The sequence below is a fragment of the Tupaia chinensis genome, unplaced genomic scaffold (genome assembly GCF_000334495.1).
Source record: "Tupaia chinensis unplaced genomic scaffold, TupChi_1.0 Scaffold000244_1, whole genome shotgun sequence".
Lineage (NCBI taxonomy): Eukaryota > Metazoa > Chordata > Mammalia > Scandentia > Tupaiidae > Tupaia > Tupaia belangeri.
The window spans coordinates 929,338-948,687 of NW_006159722.1; the positions used below are offsets into that span (position 1 = coordinate 929,338).

General features: G+C 37.4%; 1 protein-coding gene across 2 annotated transcripts in view; it reads left to right on the top strand.

Moving 5' to 3' along the window:
* The window catches only part of SIM1 (SIM bHLH transcription factor 1), an 80,093-nt gene that overhangs the window by 33,810 nt on the left and 26,933 nt on the right, over window positions 1–19,350 (top strand). For both annotated transcript variants that reach the window (XM_006148784.2, XM_027771974.1), the window contains one exon: window positions 10,721–10,889. In XM_006148784.2, the coding sequence (XP_006148846.1) occupies window positions 10,721–10,889 (169 nt within the window). The remainder of the gene's footprint in view (window positions 1–10,720; window positions 10,890–19,350) is intronic.

Consider the following 19,350-nt stretch of genomic DNA (forward strand, 5'->3'; position numbering starts at 1 on the left):
GGAGCGCACGGTGCCCTGAAAGAAAAACCCCCCCAAAAAAAAAAAAAAAAAAGGTTGGAATTAGGTGAGAGAGCTGTACCTGTGAGGTGGAACCTCAACCAAATATAAGATATCAGATCATGCGCTCTCCCATTACTTACCTATTGTAGGCCCTCAAACAACATCCTCTTATTAAATGATAGTGAAACGCCTGGTGAAGAGAATGGACACAGAGTGTGGGGAGGTGTGAAAAAACAGAATATGATAAGAAGGTGCTAGAATTGGGACCAGCAGGTGGCGTGGTGGTTTAAGGCCCTGAATTACCACGACTGACTCTGTAGTTAGAGCCATGGATCCGGAGGCTTGGGAAAACAAACAAACAAACAAACAAAAAATTCTGGTTGTATGTGTGTATGTCTTCAAAATCTTTTTTTTTTTTTTCTTTTTTTGGAGAGTTTTTTTGCTATAGGGTGCGTGTGCTCGTCAGACAGACAGAGAGATAGAAAGCAAAAATTCGCCCCCCCCAGAGGAGATGGCCATGCCGCAATTCCTTCTCCTCCAATCTCCTCTCAGGATCTTGGGCACGCACGCACATGCGCCCAGCGTGAATTTAAGCCACTGGGTCCGGGACTTGAACTGCAGTCAATTACGTGGGAGTCCAGCGACAGCCATTACGCTAACTGCTGGTCCCCCTGTCTCCATAATCTTGAGAGGAGAATGGAGGAGAAGAGATTGTGAATCACCCTTGGGGGGTGATTCCTGACTTTCCCTTTTTCTCTGTCTCCCTTCTGAGCACATGTACCCTATGACAAACATATAAAAAAAAAAAGAAAGGAAGAAAAAGAAAGAAAGAAAGAAAGAAAGAAAGAAAGAACGAACGAACTAGAATAATATGTGTGCATTTTATTCTCTATTCATTGCAAATAAAAGGAAAATTATCTTGCTTGATATTTTTATTTTTCATTTTTAATTAATATAATTGTACTTATTTTATGGAGGTACTCTGATTTTTTTTTCAGTACATGAGTACAATGTGTAAAGATCATATCAAGACAATTAGCATTTCCATCATCACAAGTATTTATGATTACTTGTATTGGAAACTTTAAAAATTTTCACTTTTAACTATTCTGATATTATAATACCAGTCAGTTATTATATACCATAGTTAACCTACTGTGCTATAGAACACAAATTCTTCTTCTTTAAAATTTAAATTAAAAGTTTTTAATTGCTAGAGGGCACATGTGCTCACCTGAGAGAGGCAGAGAAAGTAACCCTAATTGGACCTGGTCTTGGTACAGTGCCTTATCCTATATTTCTCCATCCTGTCAGGATTTTGGGCATGTATGCACACATGCCCCAGCATGTTTTTCAAACTGCCAAGCCAAGACTCTAATTGCTGTTGGCCATGTGGGATTCAGCTCCCTTAACTACCAGGTATGGGGCTGGCCCAAGAACTATTCCTTGGATCTAATTATCTAATTATAATTTTGTATCTGTTACCTAACATCATCTTCTCCCTTTCCTTGCTCTTTCCCAACCTCTACTAGTCTCTCTCTATATATGTGTGTGTGTGTATTTTTTTTTTTTTGAGAGAGAGCGAGTGATTTTATCTCTATAAGGCATGTGTGTTCACTGGAGAGACAGAGAGAAACAGAGATAAAAAATGAGAAATCACTCCCCCTCTGGGGGAATACCAATGCCACAATCCTTTCTCCTCCATTCTCCTCTTGGGATTTTGGACATGCATGTACACACACTCAGCATGAGTTTTAAACTGCCGGATCCAGGACTCAAACCATGGTCAACCACATGGGAGTCCAATGATGTAACCATTATGCCATCTGCTGGTCTCATATTTATTTATATATTTTACTAATTTCTTTTTTAAAAAATTGCTATAAGGTATGTGCACTTACTGGAGAGAGACAGAGAAAAAGGGAGAAACTGAGAAACCATCCCCAGGAGGGTTGGCCATACCACCATCCCTTCTCCTCCATTCTCCTGTCAGGATTTTGAGCATGCAGGCAAGTACACCCAGCATGTTTTTCAAACCACTGGGTCTGGGACTCAAACTGTGCAATCAGCCATATAGGATCCAGCTGCCTTAACCACTAAGCCACAGGTTGGCCCCTAATCTTTTTCTACAAGGTCAACTTTTTAAGTTTTCATATAAGAGTAGGGAACATGCAATTTTTCTTTCTGTGCTTGGATTATTTCACTTACTATAATATCTTCCAGGCTTATCCACATTGCTTCTAATGGGAGGTTTTATTCTTTCAATTGCTGAAGAGTATTCCATTGTGTGTGCATTAAAAAAAAATCCATTTGTTTTCTTTATCTATTTGGCTTTATCAATTCATCTATTGATGGACACAATTGATTCTGCATGTGAGCTATTAGGAATAAAGCTGCAGTAATCAATGGGGTACAGCCATCTTTATGACATACTGGTTTTCTTTCCTTTAAATATATGTATAATAGTGGGATTGCAGGATAATTCAGCAGCCCTGGGAGCCAACAGGTGGCATGGTGGTTAGGGTGCGTGGACTCCCAGATGGCTGACCGTGGTTTGAGTCTTGGACCTGGAGGCTTCCTTTCTCACTTTACCTCTCTTTATCTCTCCCTCTCTCTCTCTTTCTGTGTCTCTCTATAGAAATATTAAAATAATAATAATAAAGTTTTTAAAAAATACAGCAGTTCTATTTTTAGTATAGGAGGAACCCCTATACTGTTTTCCATAGTGACTGAATTCATTTACATTCCCTCTGGCAATGTAAAAGAGCTCCTCTTTCTCTGTATGTTTTAAACTTGGTTGCTATTAATGACTTTTTAAAAATATTTGACTATTTTCTAGAAGCAAGCTAAAATTAGGGGTCAAGATTGTGGAAGAGGAGACTGACAAATTTTCCTTTATGCATTATCTGAAAGAGGCAATATATCTTATGTTAAATTTGTTCAAATCTAACTCTTTTTTAAGAATTAATTAATTAACTACTTTTAATTTGTCCAAAGAGACAAGAGAGAGGGAAAGTGAGAAAGTAAGCTGCCAGGTCTGGGACTCAAATTGTATTCTACCATGTGGGAGTCCAGTGCCTTAACCACCCTGTCACCTGCTGGCCCCTTCAGACCATTTTTTTTTTTTTTTAGAATTATTTTGTTAAATTTTATTTACTTATTATTATTCTTTAGTTTGACCAGAGACAGACAGAGAGGGAGTGTGAGAAGGCAAATTACTATGCCCGGGGCTTGAGCCACAGTCAGCCATGTGGGAGTCTAGCCCCTTAACCACCATGACACCTGCTGGCCCCCCAGATCTAACTTTTAAATACCAACTTTTAAAGCAGACTTCTTCCAGAAAAATAAGAAATAGAAAAGCTCTAAGAGCAATATTTCAGAACTAAGATCTGAAGTATTCACAAATAGACCGAAAATCTTAGTAACTAAATATGGCATCAATTTCTGAGCATAAAAATTAAGTCCCTTAGAACAAGAAACATGTTCTCCAAATTAGGGTTTTCTTTATATGGACAATGATAAAGATACCATTTCTAACTCATACAACTGCAAAGTTGACTAGTTAACTACACTACAAGACTTTATGCTTTTCAATTATAGCAGTATTTGAAAGTTATAAATGATGTGCTCAGTAAGTTGAACCTATGAGAAAAGAAATTTGGTAGTGCTTTTTCTTTGTACTTTAATAAGCACAAAGAAGAAACCCTGAAAATATGAAGAAAATAAGTTGATTAGCCATTTCAACATGAGGTGCGAATGCCTGGAATTTGCCTCTATTAGTGATTTTAAAAAATTATTATTTTTCTGATTATAAAAGTCATACACTATAGAAAAAATTAAGGTAATGCAGAAGTATATGAAAAGATGATGAACATCTTTAATCTATTTTTCAAATAGGCACTCTTGTCATTTTAGTTTATTACCTCTTTGTCTCTACAATGCTTGCTAACTTAAGAGGAGATTATTCTGGGGGCCAGCAGGTGGCATGGGGTTTAAGATGCTGGACTCACACATGGCTGACTGTGGTTTGAATCATGGCCTCAGTGGCTTGAAAATCACATTGTGTGTGTGTGTGTGTGTGAGAGAGAGAGAGAGAGATCAAAATCCTGAGAGGAGAATGGAGAAGAAGAGATTGTGGCATAGCCATTCCCCTGGCGTGATTTCTCACTTTCTATCTCCAGGGAGTGCACATGTCCTATGGCAAAATCTAGGGGGAAAAAGTTTTTTTACTCTAGTATGTTTTTTTCATGATTAGAATAAAAATATTTTAAAACTGCATATTATTTATTTAATTTTATTTTAAAAGAATGATTTATTTTAATTTTATTCATTGTTATTATTATTATTGTTTTTCAGTTTGTACAGGACATGTGTGCTCACCAGAGAGAAACAGAGAGAAAAGAAGAGAAAGTGAGAAAGCAAGCAGCCAGTCTGGGACTTGAACTGCCATTGGCCATGTGGGAATCCAGCACCATAAACACCGTGCCACCTGCTGGCCCCACTGCATATTATTTATTATATTTGTATACTATAATTTAGAAATCTCTTTTTGTTGTTTCTTCTTATTTGATTATTTCCAAAAATATATAACAAATTATGCTGATAAACACCCTCATATATTGATTTCTTTTTTTTGTTTGTTTGTTTTTTAAGAAGTTTTTACCATTAGCATCTGTGCTTGCCTGAGAAACAGAGACAGTGAGAGGGAAACTGAGAAATCACCCTCTGTGAGGATGGCTATGCAGCAATCATTTCTCCTCCATTCTCCTCCTGAGACCTTGGGCATTAACACACACAAGCCCTGGGTTCGTGACTTGAACCGTTGTCAGCTATGTGCGAGACAGTGATGCAACCACTATGCCATCTTCTGGCCTGTATATGTTGATTTCTAATACTTAGCCTCTCACTATTTTTATGACACTTATTCCTAGAAGTAGAATTACTGGACTTGAGATACAAATATTCTTTTTTAAAAAAGAATTATTTAATTTGATTTGTTATTGTTATTTATTTTTTAAATTTGATCAGAGAGAGACAGAGAGAGAGAAAGGGAAAGTGAGAAAGCCAGCTGCCAGGTCTTAGACTCAAACCATGGTCAGCCCCATGTGGGAGCCCAGGACCCCAATCACCATGCCACCTGTTGGCCCCAAAATATGAATATTCTTAAGATCATTGATAAACACTACCAGTTTTCTCTCTTACTAGCAGTACATAAATATAACCATTTTTTTTCACCTTATCTTCATTGGGATTTATTGTCAGTTAAAAAATATTTGCCAATTTCGTTTCATTCATATAGGTTATATTACTCATGAGGCAAAACCTTTTAAAATAATGTTTCTCAACAGTTTGTACATTACTCACATCCCTTTCTTATTTTCCTATTGCAGAGATATATTGCATTTATTATTGACTTGTAGGAATTATTTCTTTGGGGGTTTAAAGCAGTATTCTGCCTAACTCCTCTGATTCAATGTAATAGTCCCACATAAATGGTTGAGGATGAAATTAATTTAGTATTCTAGTTTGCCTAAGTATCACATATGCTATACCTAAATAATAATTTGATAAAAATAAATGTATTTTATTAATGAACATAACACTAAAACAATAAAATACTATTTGCTTCTTTGATTTAGGATATCACAGAGTTTAAGAATGATTGTTATTTTTATGATCTGAGAATTGAAGCATCTTTTACATAAACTTGCTTACTTAACAGATATTTCCTTCTTGTTAATGTAGAAAGGTTTGCCAATTTTTAAAATTTTTTACCATTTGGATTTGAAATGAGTGAAAGTTTCTTGCAATGAGGATTATTTTGTTAATCACTTGCCAGTGAGCATCTGCTCTATATAAGGTGGTTTGTTAGACAGTAAATAAAGGCTATATAAGAGAAGAAATTTACCGAGTGGTTGTTAAGATATGACATTTGCCACACTGAGACAGAATCTTAGAAGTGCCAAAAATGGTAGTAAAGGCAGTGAATGGTTTAGGAACTCATAGGCAAGGGAAACATCACTGTGGCCTATAGAAAAAGGAAAAAAAAATTCAGGTGCAGTGTGGTAGCAGGGCTGGGTTTAACTTCAACTTCTTTCAAGGGTCAGTATGAAGGCATTTATTTTATAATCTATATTACTGAGGCCGGTTGACTTTGCCATATTGTATAGACAACGTTACAGTTTTGTGTCTTACTTTTTGGTTATTATTTGTCTATTAATTAATCCCATGTCTTTCCTTCCTGCTATTACAATGATAGTAAACTTTGTACTCAAGTAATTTGTGACCCTGTGGTGCCATCCACTGCATAGCATGTTAGATGACACTTTCAAAATGGAGGAGAAAGATGGTTTCTTAGGCAGAGGCAATGTTTATGAGAAAACCAAAGAATTTGGGGGGAACTCCTAAAATCACCAAATCAAATGGAAAAACCCACAAGGAGCAAACACAAATCCACTTATTAGTATGAGACTATTACATTTCCAAGGGCGCCTTAGCCTAATTTCCCAGCAGATTGTCTTAGTCCGTGAGCCCCTCACAGTATGGAATCCTCCTTATCAGCTCTCTCTGCTGGGCTCCATAGGAGCCTGAAAATGAAACATAAAGTGGATCTCTCCGCTGTGGAGGTTTACCCAGTGGCCAGGCGGTAACTCTGCCAGAATATAAAGAAGGTCACGCACTTCGTGTAACAGTGACTCTAGAATCCAATTAAAAAGTTTAGTGTAAGGCGCAGTCATTCCCACTTAATCCGATCACGGTTTAATGCAATCCTCTGCTTATTTCAATCAGCGCCTTTGGAGCCAAATCAATTGTATGTCTTTGTTTCCACGTTTTCCTGGGTAATTTGATCACCATCAGCTGTTTAAAAAATAGCTCAATTGGGAAATCTGGCAACATCTTTTAAGAATTGCCATATAACATAAAGTCAACAAAGAAACTCCAGAATGGCTAACAGATTCAGAATGGACATGGCTGAAACAGTTGTCTAAAATGTTACTGAAAATGAAAGAGGAACTGAGTGTGGTGGAATTGTAGACAAAAAATTCTCACAAAGAATCTTGAATTTACTTGAGCTGATAAAATACTATTGATAGCTTCTCTGCACACTCATTCCGACTTGGTTGAAAGTGATGTTAGTGGGACTGTTGCCTTTATAGAAACCAGTCTCCTAGTTGAAATGATAGAAATGATATTAATGCATTTCTCTGAAGCTGACAGAACCTGTTATCTGCAAACACACTTTCTACTAGCTTTGCAAAGGTATCACACTGAGCTCCCCATTTGGCATGTTGGCATTTACCTCATGAATGGTCATGATGTATCGCTTAAGGAAGGGCTGAGGTATGCCAGTGATGCAAAAATGGCCCCATTTTCTCTATTGGAATTTGAGTTATTCCAAATATGTACATGACTATTATAAAGTTTAAAGTAGACTCAGATGGTTAATTCTGCAAATTGAATGATTTCTGACTGTCCATAATGGAATAAGAGGATTACTTTGGTCTGTGCAAATATGGGTGAGATTGACAAGCTGGAAGTCCTGGTGATGCAAATTACCCATTTTGCATTGCTTTTGGAGCTGAGGTACCTGAGAATGTCTGCAGCTTTCATATAAATCATTAAAAGGAGAAAAAAATGTAAAAAAGAGAAAAAGCATAAATTTTTTTTCAATTATCTTTTGAAGAATATGTCAAATGGCATATGGCACAGTTCCCTTTTTGATATGCCAATCATGTTTGGGAGAATGGCATGAGAGAATTACCTCTGGAGTTCCAAACAGGGTCTCAGTGACACCTTCCAAGAAAGCGTGGGAGGTACAGCAGTGATGTGTCCTTGATTTACTAAAATAAGCTAAGTCAAATTTCTCACCATATACATTTTAGTGTCTAAGCTCTGTGCAACTAAGCATTTTATTTATATATTCCTCCTGTGAGAGAGATAGAAGGAGAGAGAAAGAGAGAGAGAGAGAGAGAGAGAGAGAGAGAGAGAGAGAACTGCAACAATGACTTCATGCCTAGATCCAGCCCTGCCTCAGGCAGCCCAGATCTTGGGGCCCATGCGTGCTCAGTGTGTGGAGAGGTCCTGGGGCGCTAACCAGGACCTTGCCATGTGGGTCCAGTTGCATGACCTCTGCATCACCACTTGGCCCAAAGTATTTTATTTTGTGCCTCTCTGTGGAGAAAATTAAATAAATGGTTTTACTAAGAATGTATATAACTTTGAGGACATGTAGGAGCCCAGAATGTGCCTTACCAATTGGAAGAGAGAAAGATAGGGCCAGATTTCTCTTTTGTCTGGGTTTGGAGGAAGGAAATGGAACTTGTAATATGATTCCCATCAGCATCTAGCCCTTTAGGCTACACAAATGAAATGCCAATTTAATAGAACTCTGAAAGTAAAACAAATGCTTTGTTCTTAGTGAATCCACCATTCAGAGCTGCTCTTGGCAGCACATCAATTGTACTTAAAATGTCTTTCAGTGCATATATTTATTGTGCTTTTCATCCTAACACATCCTTTGAACCACTGGAGTTTTGGACAGAGAAACTTAGAAAGCTAAATTCCTTTCAGAGTGACCATGTTGCTTGAAGGTCCCCATCTGCTCACTAAGCAATAAGAAACTTATCTTACTATATATTTTGACCATTCTGCGATAGAGTTGAGAAGCTAAAACAAATTGAAATGAATTTGGGGTAGAAAGGCAAGAAATACAGCATAAGGAGGTACTTAAGATTGAAACGTATTATAATCATTGCTAAAGTGAAGCTATTGTTCTAGTGATAGTTCTATTGATAGTTCTATTGATCAGGTGCCAGAAAGTGCCACAGAATTTGGAAGTTAAGAAATTATACTTCTCAGGGCCTGCAGGTTGTGTGGTGGTTAAGGCAGTTGGGCTCCCACAAGGCTGACTATGGTTCAAGTCCCAGACCTGGCAACTTGCTTTCTTACTTTTCTTTTCTCTCTCTGTCTCTCTTTGGTCAACTTAAAAAAAAATAATGACAATGAATAAAAATTCAGAAATTATTTTTAAAAAATTATACTTCTCATTGAGCACTTTTTATGTTCTAGGCACTAAACTGTAAGTTTTTCATACAATATTTCATCTAACTCTCACCATATCTGTATGAATTACAAAGAGGAAATAGAGCTCTACAAGGATTGGTACATAGTGAGAGGGGGAGGTAGATTAAATCCTGATCTACCTGACTTCTTCTGCTAACTTTTGATGAATTATTTTCATACTTTAAAAATAATTATTTAATTTTATTTATATTATTATTATTATTTTAAATTTTGCTATAGGGTACATGTACTCATCAGACAGAGATGGAGAAAGAGAGATAAGGAAAGCGAGAAAGCAAGCTGCCAGGTCTGGGACTTGAATTGCGGTCATCCGTGTGGGAGCCCTGCTCCCTACCACCATGCCACCTGCTGGTCTCACTATCAAGAATATTTTTAGAACATTTCTTATATCAGAGTTCTCATGAATATGTAGAATTTTAAACCATTAATTGATTTAAAAATTTTATTGAAGCCTATTTAACTTAGAACATTTCTTTCGCAATCTATGTGAAAATTTTCAAAGACTTTTCCAATACCTGAGGTATATGTTTTGGGGAATCTGAAAGTGTGTAAGTAGAAAGTGAATCTTTGTTTAACTCCCTGTTTATAGCCATGGAATTCCTGAGCTGGGATGCTGCATTAGGAATGGGTTTACACAGTTATTTGGCCGCTTTTTCAGAGTGCACTATTTTCACTGTCAGTCTAGGGGGCTGAATAGACACTCTGCTGTCAAGTAGAGAGAAGTATATTTGACACATCTCCTGTCAGAATACAGTTTGCTTGGCCCACGGTTATCCGAGGGCAAGTGGGTCAGAGAGCCCATGGCTTTTTGGAGTCTTTTCCCACAGAAAAAGGTTGTACTAATAACTAAAGTTACTAGTACTCATTGGGGAAAACATCCTTCCTTAGTTTTATCCTTTTTATCTTCTTCCTCTTCTGTTTTAATTTGCTGGATGGTTGTATACTTGCCAGAGAGAAAGAAATCAAGAGTGGGAGAGTGAGAAAGCCCCCCTCCCCATGTTGGATGGCCACATTGCAATCCCCTCTCCTCCATTTCTCCTTTTGGGGTTTCGGGCATACATGCACACATGCCCAGGGTATTTTTTAAGCTGCCAGGTCCAGGACTTGGATTACACAATTGTCTATGTGAGATCCAGTCTCCTTAGCTACCATGCATTGACTGACCCTCCTCTTCTTTTATTGGTGGAAAATATTGTTCAAATGGACATTGGAGCATAACAAAAATCGACTTTGGAACAGCCGATAGAAGACATTCTCCTTGCCAGTCGTCAGATGCTGGTTGTCTGTTGAGTCACCCCACATAAGAACCAGTAGAATAGGTTTTATAATTCATATCTCACCAACAAGAACATCAAAGCTTCAAAAAGTTGATTATGGGTTTATTTTCTACCTTAATTAAAAATAGTGAAAAAAATTAATCAAGACTTTTTCATGACCATATAATATGACTGTGATAGACGTTCACACACATTAAATGTTAGACTTTAAAAAATAAATCCAGATATTTGTGAGAATCAATTATATGGCTAATTTTTCCTTACTGCCTTTTCATATATGGATTACTGTCATTCCTGATGTGAGAATGCATGAATCTGCTTCCTTTGCTGACTAAGGCCTCTGTCCTCCCACTCTGCAGAGACACAGAATACAAAGGGCTGCAGCTCTCCCTAGATCAGGTCTCGGCCTCCAAACCAGCCTTCTCCTATGCTAGCAGCTCTGCCCCCACCATGACTGACAACAGGAAAGGGGCCAAGTCCCGTCTTTCCAGCTCAAAATCCAAGTCCAGGACTTCCCCATACCCTCAGGTAAGTGCAGTGCCATTTTGCAACTTCTGTTTTTGGTGACCTTGCTTAACCTTGAAGATGAGGAAGTATTAAAACTGGTTGGAATAAATGTCTGGTTTCAATAAATTTAAAACATCTATAAATGCAGAAGGTTTTCTGAAACTATCTTCTTCCTCCTCCTCTTTCTTTAAAATAACTGTACTAGTAAAAATTTGAAGTGATTTTTGTGGTTTACTGTATTTATACAAAGATCATGAGATTCTAGATGTCAGAAGCATAACTTCTTCATTATTTCAGGGAGAGTAATTCTAAATGTTCCCCCACAATGATTATCAGAAAGATATATACAACATTGCAAAATGTGGAAAACAAGAGCTTAGGTGTTATAGAAAGTGGTTATTAGGACAAGACTGAAGAAGGAAGAAAATCAAGAGGTGGAAGTTAAAGATCAAGGACGTATTTCACATGAGATTTAAGCTCAGATTGACTTTTATGAAGAGGGATGAAATAGAGAGGGCCTTCCAGATGGTAAAGATGGGAGGGAAAGCAGCTCTTTTCTCATCTCTGCAAGATGGTAAGATGATGAGATCCAAAGCAGGTATTCCAGAAACATTACAAGGTACAAATGAGTATCATGGTTCTCAGAAACAAAAAAAGTTTTTGTTTTTTGATCAGTCACTATGATATAAAAAATACAGTGTCAAGATGTGTGCATGATCTCCTTGCTTGGAGGAAGTAGGGGAGTACTGGGGATTCCTCACTCCCAGTGTCCTGTGGCCACTTCACCTTCTAAGAGTGCCACACCAAACTTCTTGCAGTTCATTAGGGTAATTCAGGAAATGATTCCTTGACTAGTATAAAACCTAAGTGGTTTGCAAATAATTTATTTATGAAGGCAGTCTTTATCATTTATGATTTTTAATATATTTTAAAAGAAATAATGGCAATTCAGTGGGTACAGAAACTATTGCTTCCTTACTAATCAGAGCTAGGTTATTCTGTTTTTATCTATGAGTGTGTACTATTTGAGTAAATGCTGTTCATTGAACCAATGGTCACTAAAAAAATGACTATTTCCTAGATTACTTTAGTGGCTTGGTATATGAAGATGAGAACACCATAATCTCTGTCTTCTAGAGACTTGCATCAGATAGTTTGAATTTGTTCACCAAAGACCACATTTCTTTACCCTGACAGAAGGGAAGAAAGTAGATTTGTGATGTCTAGGTGTTTTCAGTTACAACTTCTGCTATAAGCAATGAGCACTTTAATTATAGAATGTAAATTGCATTTCAGTCAAAGTCACTGTGGAGGGAGAGCTGATTCTTTTCACAGAATATCTAATGAGAAGTCTTAGACAACTTGAGAAGAGGAATTTTACTGTCTTTTTATTACTTGAATAGGTAGACAATGCCTTTGGGGAGCTTTCTCTTTAGATATTTAGGACTATTGGATTTATAGAGGAAGATTTAAATTAGGAAATATTAACTTAAGAAGGAGTTTAAATCACAAAACCAAAGTCCCCTCCTTGTACTCTAAAACCTCTCTGTCCAATCTGTGTTTTCTTTCATGGTTAGTACTTAACATCTAAAATAGCTATTAGTTCACTGTGATGGTAGGCTAACTTTTTATTTAAAAAAGAATATCTTGGAACCAGCAGATGGCGTAAGGTTGCATTGGTTTACATAGTCAAGTACAGTTCAAGTCCTAGACCAGGCAGCTTAAAACTCACACTGGCTGCATGTATGTATGTGCCCAAAATCCCAAGAAGAGAATAGAGGAGAAGGGGCTGTGGTGTGGCCATCCCCCCAGGGGATGATTTATCACTTCTGTCTCTCTGCCTCTCCAGTGAGCACACATGCCCTATAGCAAAAATCTCTCTTAAAAAAAAAAAAAAAAGAAGGTCCCGACTACTATGAGACTATTCCTTATGGGCATGTATAGTGTGGAGGGTGGGCAAGAGTAAAAGTAAATCTGAAAATTATACATGTTTCATAGTTTGTTTGTTTATTTGTTTGTTTTTAAGCAGTCCATAACATGTATAGCATCCTAAACTGGACAGGCATGAAGTATATTCATGTTGGGCAAATTCACTTTGCAAGCTAAGTGATGTATACTGATCGAATGTATAAAATAAATTAAGAAGACAAAAAGTAGTCCATTCAAGAGGTGTTGTAGTTCAGGCAGCTGAATTCCCACATGGCTGGCTGTGTGATTAGAGTCCCAGACTTGGAGGCTTAGGAACATGCTGGGCACCTATGTGTGTGTGTGCCCAAAATTCCAAGAGGAGAATGGAGGAAAAGGAACTGACTTGGTCATCTTTTCAGGGGCACTTTCTCATTTTCCCTTTTTCCCTCTGTCTCTGGCAAGCACACAGGCCCTATAGCAAGCAATAATAATAATAATAATAATAATAATAATAATAATAATATCAATACAGTAGGGTAGAAAGTAGAGAAATCTTTCCTTTTCCATCTCCAAAGTATTTCCATATTCTATGATATATATTATAAAAATCTTGCACATGCCCACACATGCCCAATAGGATTTCTCTTGAAGTTTGTTTATCATTTTTGTGAGTAATACTTATATAAATGTAGCCTTTAGAATTTTGACCATATCTCATTTGAAACTGCACAGTCACAAATTAGGTTTACTTAACATTTATATGCCTTGTACAGGATATTCTTTAATTGTGTTTACTTTAGATAATCATGGTGTTAGATCAATCATTGACTGTGCTCCTACTATGAAGGCAGCTTATACATGGTGCTAATACAGGAGATCAGAAATGGAACATGCTCTCTCTTACTTTTCAAGGAGCCACTGGTATAGACAGACAAGTGAACAGGCATTTGCAGTGAATTGTCATAAGGTGAGAGTGTCCTCTTGGGGCATATTGGAAAATCATGACATCCTGAGCAAACATCAGGATGTTTTGTTGGAAGAAAACAATTCAGAAATCCATGCATCTTGGATTCTAAATACTCAGAAATTTTAAGGACAGTAAAATGTCTTTTCAAATGTTATTTGGCCTAAATTGTCCTTACATAGTTAAGAAATAAATAACATACTTTGAGTGTATCCTTGTGTGTCTTTGACTTGGTGGAAGCTAGCTGATTGGAAAGATGCTACTTTGGCCATTGTGATAGTTGAGGATTAGGGGCTAGATAAAAGACGCTAGGGCACAAAGAGGTAGAATAAGAAATGAACTTAAGTTTTGTGGTACAGTTGAAGTGGCAAATGATAAACTAGAATCAGTAGTGTTTATAAGGGTTGGTATACAAAAGGCTTTGTGAGTGATGTAAACAGCATGGACTCTGACCTGGCTAACTGAGATAAGTGGTGTGGGTTACTTGGCTTTGACAGTAGGATTCAGGTAGATAGGCACAAAGGAAAGGGAAAAGGATATCTGACTATGACTGTGAGGAAATGCATACACAAATTATTAGTATGATTGGACCTTGGGTTGTAGGGGCAAAGGATTGGTCTGTCTGATTGAGGCCCAGGAGTAATAGGTTTGGAAACATAGCTTGGTGCCAAATATGTTCTGGGCTAAGGAGTTTAGAGTATGCTTTGTGGAGAATTAATAAAGATGTTTGAAAAGAAATGAGAGGATTAATGTGGTTGAAACAAGGAAAACTATTAGGACAGTTGTCAGGAAAGTTATGATGTATTTTTCTATGCAAAAATGCACAATGATGGGGCCAGCAGGTAGCGTAGTGGCTGAAGGCGCCAATCACAATTCAAGACCTGGACCTGGTGGCTTTCTTTCTCACTTTTCCTTTTTCTCTCTGTCTCTCTCTGATCAAACTGGAAAATAATAATAATAAATAAAGTTAAAATAAAAATAATTAAAAAAAATGCACCATGACTTTCCTGTCAACCCAATATTTAGGGAACTAATTTTAGGAGTTGTGATGTGTGTCCATGAAGATCTAAAACAAAATTCTCTACTGAAGTAAAATGTTCTGTAAGGAAAGAATGGATAAAATTCCATTTATCCTTGGCTGCTTGCACTTCTTGTTCTAGACATATTTGGACCATTATATGTATTTTTTAAAATATACTTTTAAAGCTTACTTTTAGTAGTTGATGATCCATTTGTATTGAATACCTCTTTATGTATTAGTAGATGAATAATAAATTCCTTTTAAGTGAGTGAATAATGAAACTTTTCATTGTATTTAATTTTAAATATTTCTGCCTGTTTTTCTTTTTTGAGAGTTTTTTTTTTGTTTTTTTTTTTTGTTTTGTTTTTTTTGTTTTTTTTTTTTTTGCTATAGAGCATGTGAACTTGTCAGAGAGACAGAGAGACAGTTTTGTTTTTTTTGTTTTTTGTTTTTTTGCTATAGAGCATGTGAACTTGTCAGAGAGACAGAGAGACAGGCAGTGATAAATCTCCCTCCTCTCCCACGAGGTGATGGCCATACCACAATCCCTTCTCCTCCATTCTCCTCTCAGGACTTTGGACATGGCTACACACATGCCTGGTGTGCGTTTTCAGCTGCCGTATCCAGGACTCGAATTGCAGTCATCTACATGGGAATCCAACAATATCAACCATTATGCCATCTGCTGGTCCCATATTTCTGCCCATTTTTTCAGACGTTTTCTTTGTTATTATTTCCATAGTTCTATATTTTTAGCATGCAAATTCTCATCAGATTTTTTTCAAGAGGCAGTTTCAGAAGTACTGAGCTCCTATGATAATGTCTTGTACCTCTTATTATTTGTATACATGGTTATTAATGATTCTATCAATATTATTTATTAGGCTTTTTTTCTTCTCAAACTGTTATGTACTAGGTATATTTAGAAATTTCTAACAGATGTCCATCAAATGGCAAGGAGAAATACTGGTTCTTAAAATTATTAAGGTACCCTTCTGTGAACGTTTGAGACATGCACCAATTTTAATTTGCTACCACCATTCCACTTGTCTCCAGTAGTAGGTGAACCTTCAGGTCCCCTCCTGGTATGAGATGCTCTTGGGAATGATTTGAGACTTGATGATGTAATTCCCATTTAATGAATGACTCAAGCACTTTTGCACCTCTATGTATTATTTGGAAAGAAGAGGTCAAAATAGAATTAGTTTGAATGGTTTTGGGAAAAATGTTGTAAATATATAATGTTAATTTCCAAAGATTCTGCAAATATCTACAGTACTGCTGTTCAATGACAATCTTCCCATTATAGCAGTTGTCTTTATTATTGGGTTTATAATCATGAAAATAGCAATTTGTTTTTGTCATAGTGATATCAAATTAGAAATATTGTTTATAAAATTTAGTTTTCAGACTTTATTTACTAGAAATTGCTACAACTGCTAGAAATCCACCTTTATTTATGGACTAATCATAGCTACTCTACTAGTTGGAGGTTATCTTGCTATGGTTTAGTTATGTCAATAACAAATAAACTGTTTCCTGATTCCAGAGTTTCCTTTAAAAACTTCTCATGTTGGCATGCTTATAGTTGCATTTATTACAATGTGTGCCATTTCTGTTTTATTGTATTACTCTCCCCTCCTCTTGCCTTTTCCCTCATCAGCAATAACCAATGTACTATATAATTTTGTAATAGAGCACATATAAGACTGCATATGCTCCTGAAATCGGAAAATATTTTATCACTTGCTATAGATACCCTCTGACATTTGCAGGTTTTACTCCACATCTGTTACCTTAAGTAATCCCACAGAACCCTCTTAATTTTCATTGCTAGCAATCAGGTTTCCTTTTCATGAAGGTAGAAGCTCTCCTGCAAAGATTCTTTCTGGCCTCAAAAATACACCAGTGACTACTATGCTGACAGCTTGACTTTTTTTTTTTTTTTTTTTTTTGCCATAGGGCACGTATGCTTTCTAGAGAGACTTAGAGAGAGGGAATGTGAGAAAGTACCCCCTCCCAGGGGAAATGGCCATCCATAATCCCTTCTACTCTATTCTCCTCTCAGGATTTTTGGCGCATATGCACATGTTTCCAGTATTATTTTCCAACCACTAGGTCCAGGGCTTGAATGATTGGTCATATGGAACTCAGTGCCTTCATCACAATACCAACTGTTGTCCCCAAGTCTTTAAGAAGCCATATCTAGAATCTAGTTGGGGAGACTGTTGGCAAAATCGACATTTTAGGAAGGAATTATAAGATTTGTGACTAATCCAGGGACCTTAGCACCACAGCTTATGTGTTTTAATTCCTTGGGCACAGGGGCTAGGGACAGACAATGGTGTCAGGGACTGTGGGCTTTCACCAATCTTTTCCTGATCACTAACAGGTTTCCTGCACAATGGGTTAATGGAATCATATTCTAGTCACACACTTCTTCATTAACTAGCTTCCTTATGCCCCCCAAATTTACCTATAACTGCCCTGTTTCTCTAGCCTCACCCAGATCATAGGTTTCAGGAGGAGCTGGGTGACTCACTTGAAATAGGTTGGTAAGGTCTGCTATGAAGAACATATAAACTTGCTGAGTGAATGTTCAGGGTAAAGGAGTGCAGAGAAAGGTAATGTTTCAGGAGTGAAGATGGATAGAAGGGGGAAGAGATGAAAGGGAACTAACAATGAGGATAGGCAAAAGTGGTTGTTTCTAGTAAGTTGTCCTAAGCCATTGTAGAGAACGTCTTTGACCTGTATCTGCTTTACAGCACAACAGCATAAGATACTGGCAAAGGGAAGATACTTATGGTCAATAAACTAGATATGTTGGTTTAGATATAGGACCACATATCACTTTGTTAGTTTATTAAAGTGGGTATGTATCCTAAGTATAATGTTTCACTGATGTCTACTCTCTTATAATATTGCAGTATATACTGATTTATGACACTTTTAATGCACTCCCATAAAATGCAGAATCCAAAGATGATGAATATAACAAAAAATTAAATAATCAGATGGCTAGATTTATAAGTAAGGCAGTGGAAGTTATTGAATAACAAAAGACTGATGAGAAGAAAAAATGAGAAGAAGTGTGTATGTGAGGAAGGTAAAATGAGGCTTAGCAGTAGTAGGAAGGTCAATGAAAGAAAATTTGAGGACACTAAGAGTAAAATCCATGAGGACAGGAGAGTTCCTTGGAAACCACATTGCCCTAGCCACTCAGAGGTTCTTAGTAAGTATTGAATGGGTACATGATTGAATGTTTATGTGATCCCACCAAGGTGATGGGGAAGATGGAGAAAGCAGCAGGGAATGAGATGTGTTAAGTTCTGGGAATATAGTCCTTAGCTCAGAGGGCTTACAGATTCAGTGGGGGAGGTAAACGTATGAACAGATATTTAAAGATGGCCTAGCATGTAATGTGGTAAGTGTATGTGGGCGTTAGTGGTGGTGGTGGTGGTGGTATGTATTGGGAGCTGACTTTCTCTTCTAGCAGTGGTCAAGAGATAGGATTAGGGGGCAGACAGTGAGAGATCCAATGACCTATAGGATTAGAAATCCCATAGCCATAGAGAATAATCCTCAGGTTTGGCTTATCCCTGTCTGCAAGGTTTTCACTGAGGCTGAAAGATGACAGTTAATAAACCCCTGACATGGCTTGGGTATTTTTCAAGGACCAGACTTGTACTTATTCTCAACTCCTAGCTATGCTTGTTTCTCTAGATCCCTTAACCACCATAACACCTGCCGGTCTCCAGATTTATCTTAAAAGACCAGTGATTATATTAGTATGTGGAGACCTTTCTACAGGTCTCCCTGTCACTCAGGATCACCGGCCCCAAATAACTTTCCAAGTATTTTCTCTTATTTGTCCCCTACAGTTAGACTGGTTTACTCGGTATTTACTAAGCAGCTTGTCCTTTCTTTCCTTCATTCTTATACTCATGCATTTATTTCTGCCTTCATTACCTCAACTTTTTGGTATTCTGTTTATCTTCTTCTTCTTTTTTTAAAGAGTTATTTATTTAATTAATTCCATTTGTCATTATTATTTTTTAACTTGACCAGGAAAAGACAGCGAGAGAAAAAGGGAAAGCTAGAAAGCTAGCTGCCAGATCCGGGACTCAAACCACAGTCGGCCATGTGGAACTCCAGCACCTTTAACCACCATGCCACCTGCTCACCCCGTTTATCTTCTGAGTTCCAGATTGAATACTACCTCTTTTATGAAATATAACTGAGTTATAGTTCTTCTTTTGACTTGTATTTTTTAAAAAATCCATTCTAGATGTGTCATTTCCCCTATCTTAGTCTATAACATTTTTGAAAGTAATGACTGTGTCTTTTTTTTGGAGAGGTTTTTGCTGTAGGGCGCATATGCTCGTCAGAAAGACAGAGACAGAGAGAGAGAAAGAGCGAATCACCCCCCAGAGGGGATGGCCACGCTGCAATCCCTTCTCCTCCATTCTCCTCTCGGGATCTTGGGCATGCATGCACATGCACCTGGTGTGAGTTTAAGCCACTGGGTTCAGGACACGAACTGCGGTTGGCTAAATGGGAGTTCAGCGACATAGCCATTACGCTAACTG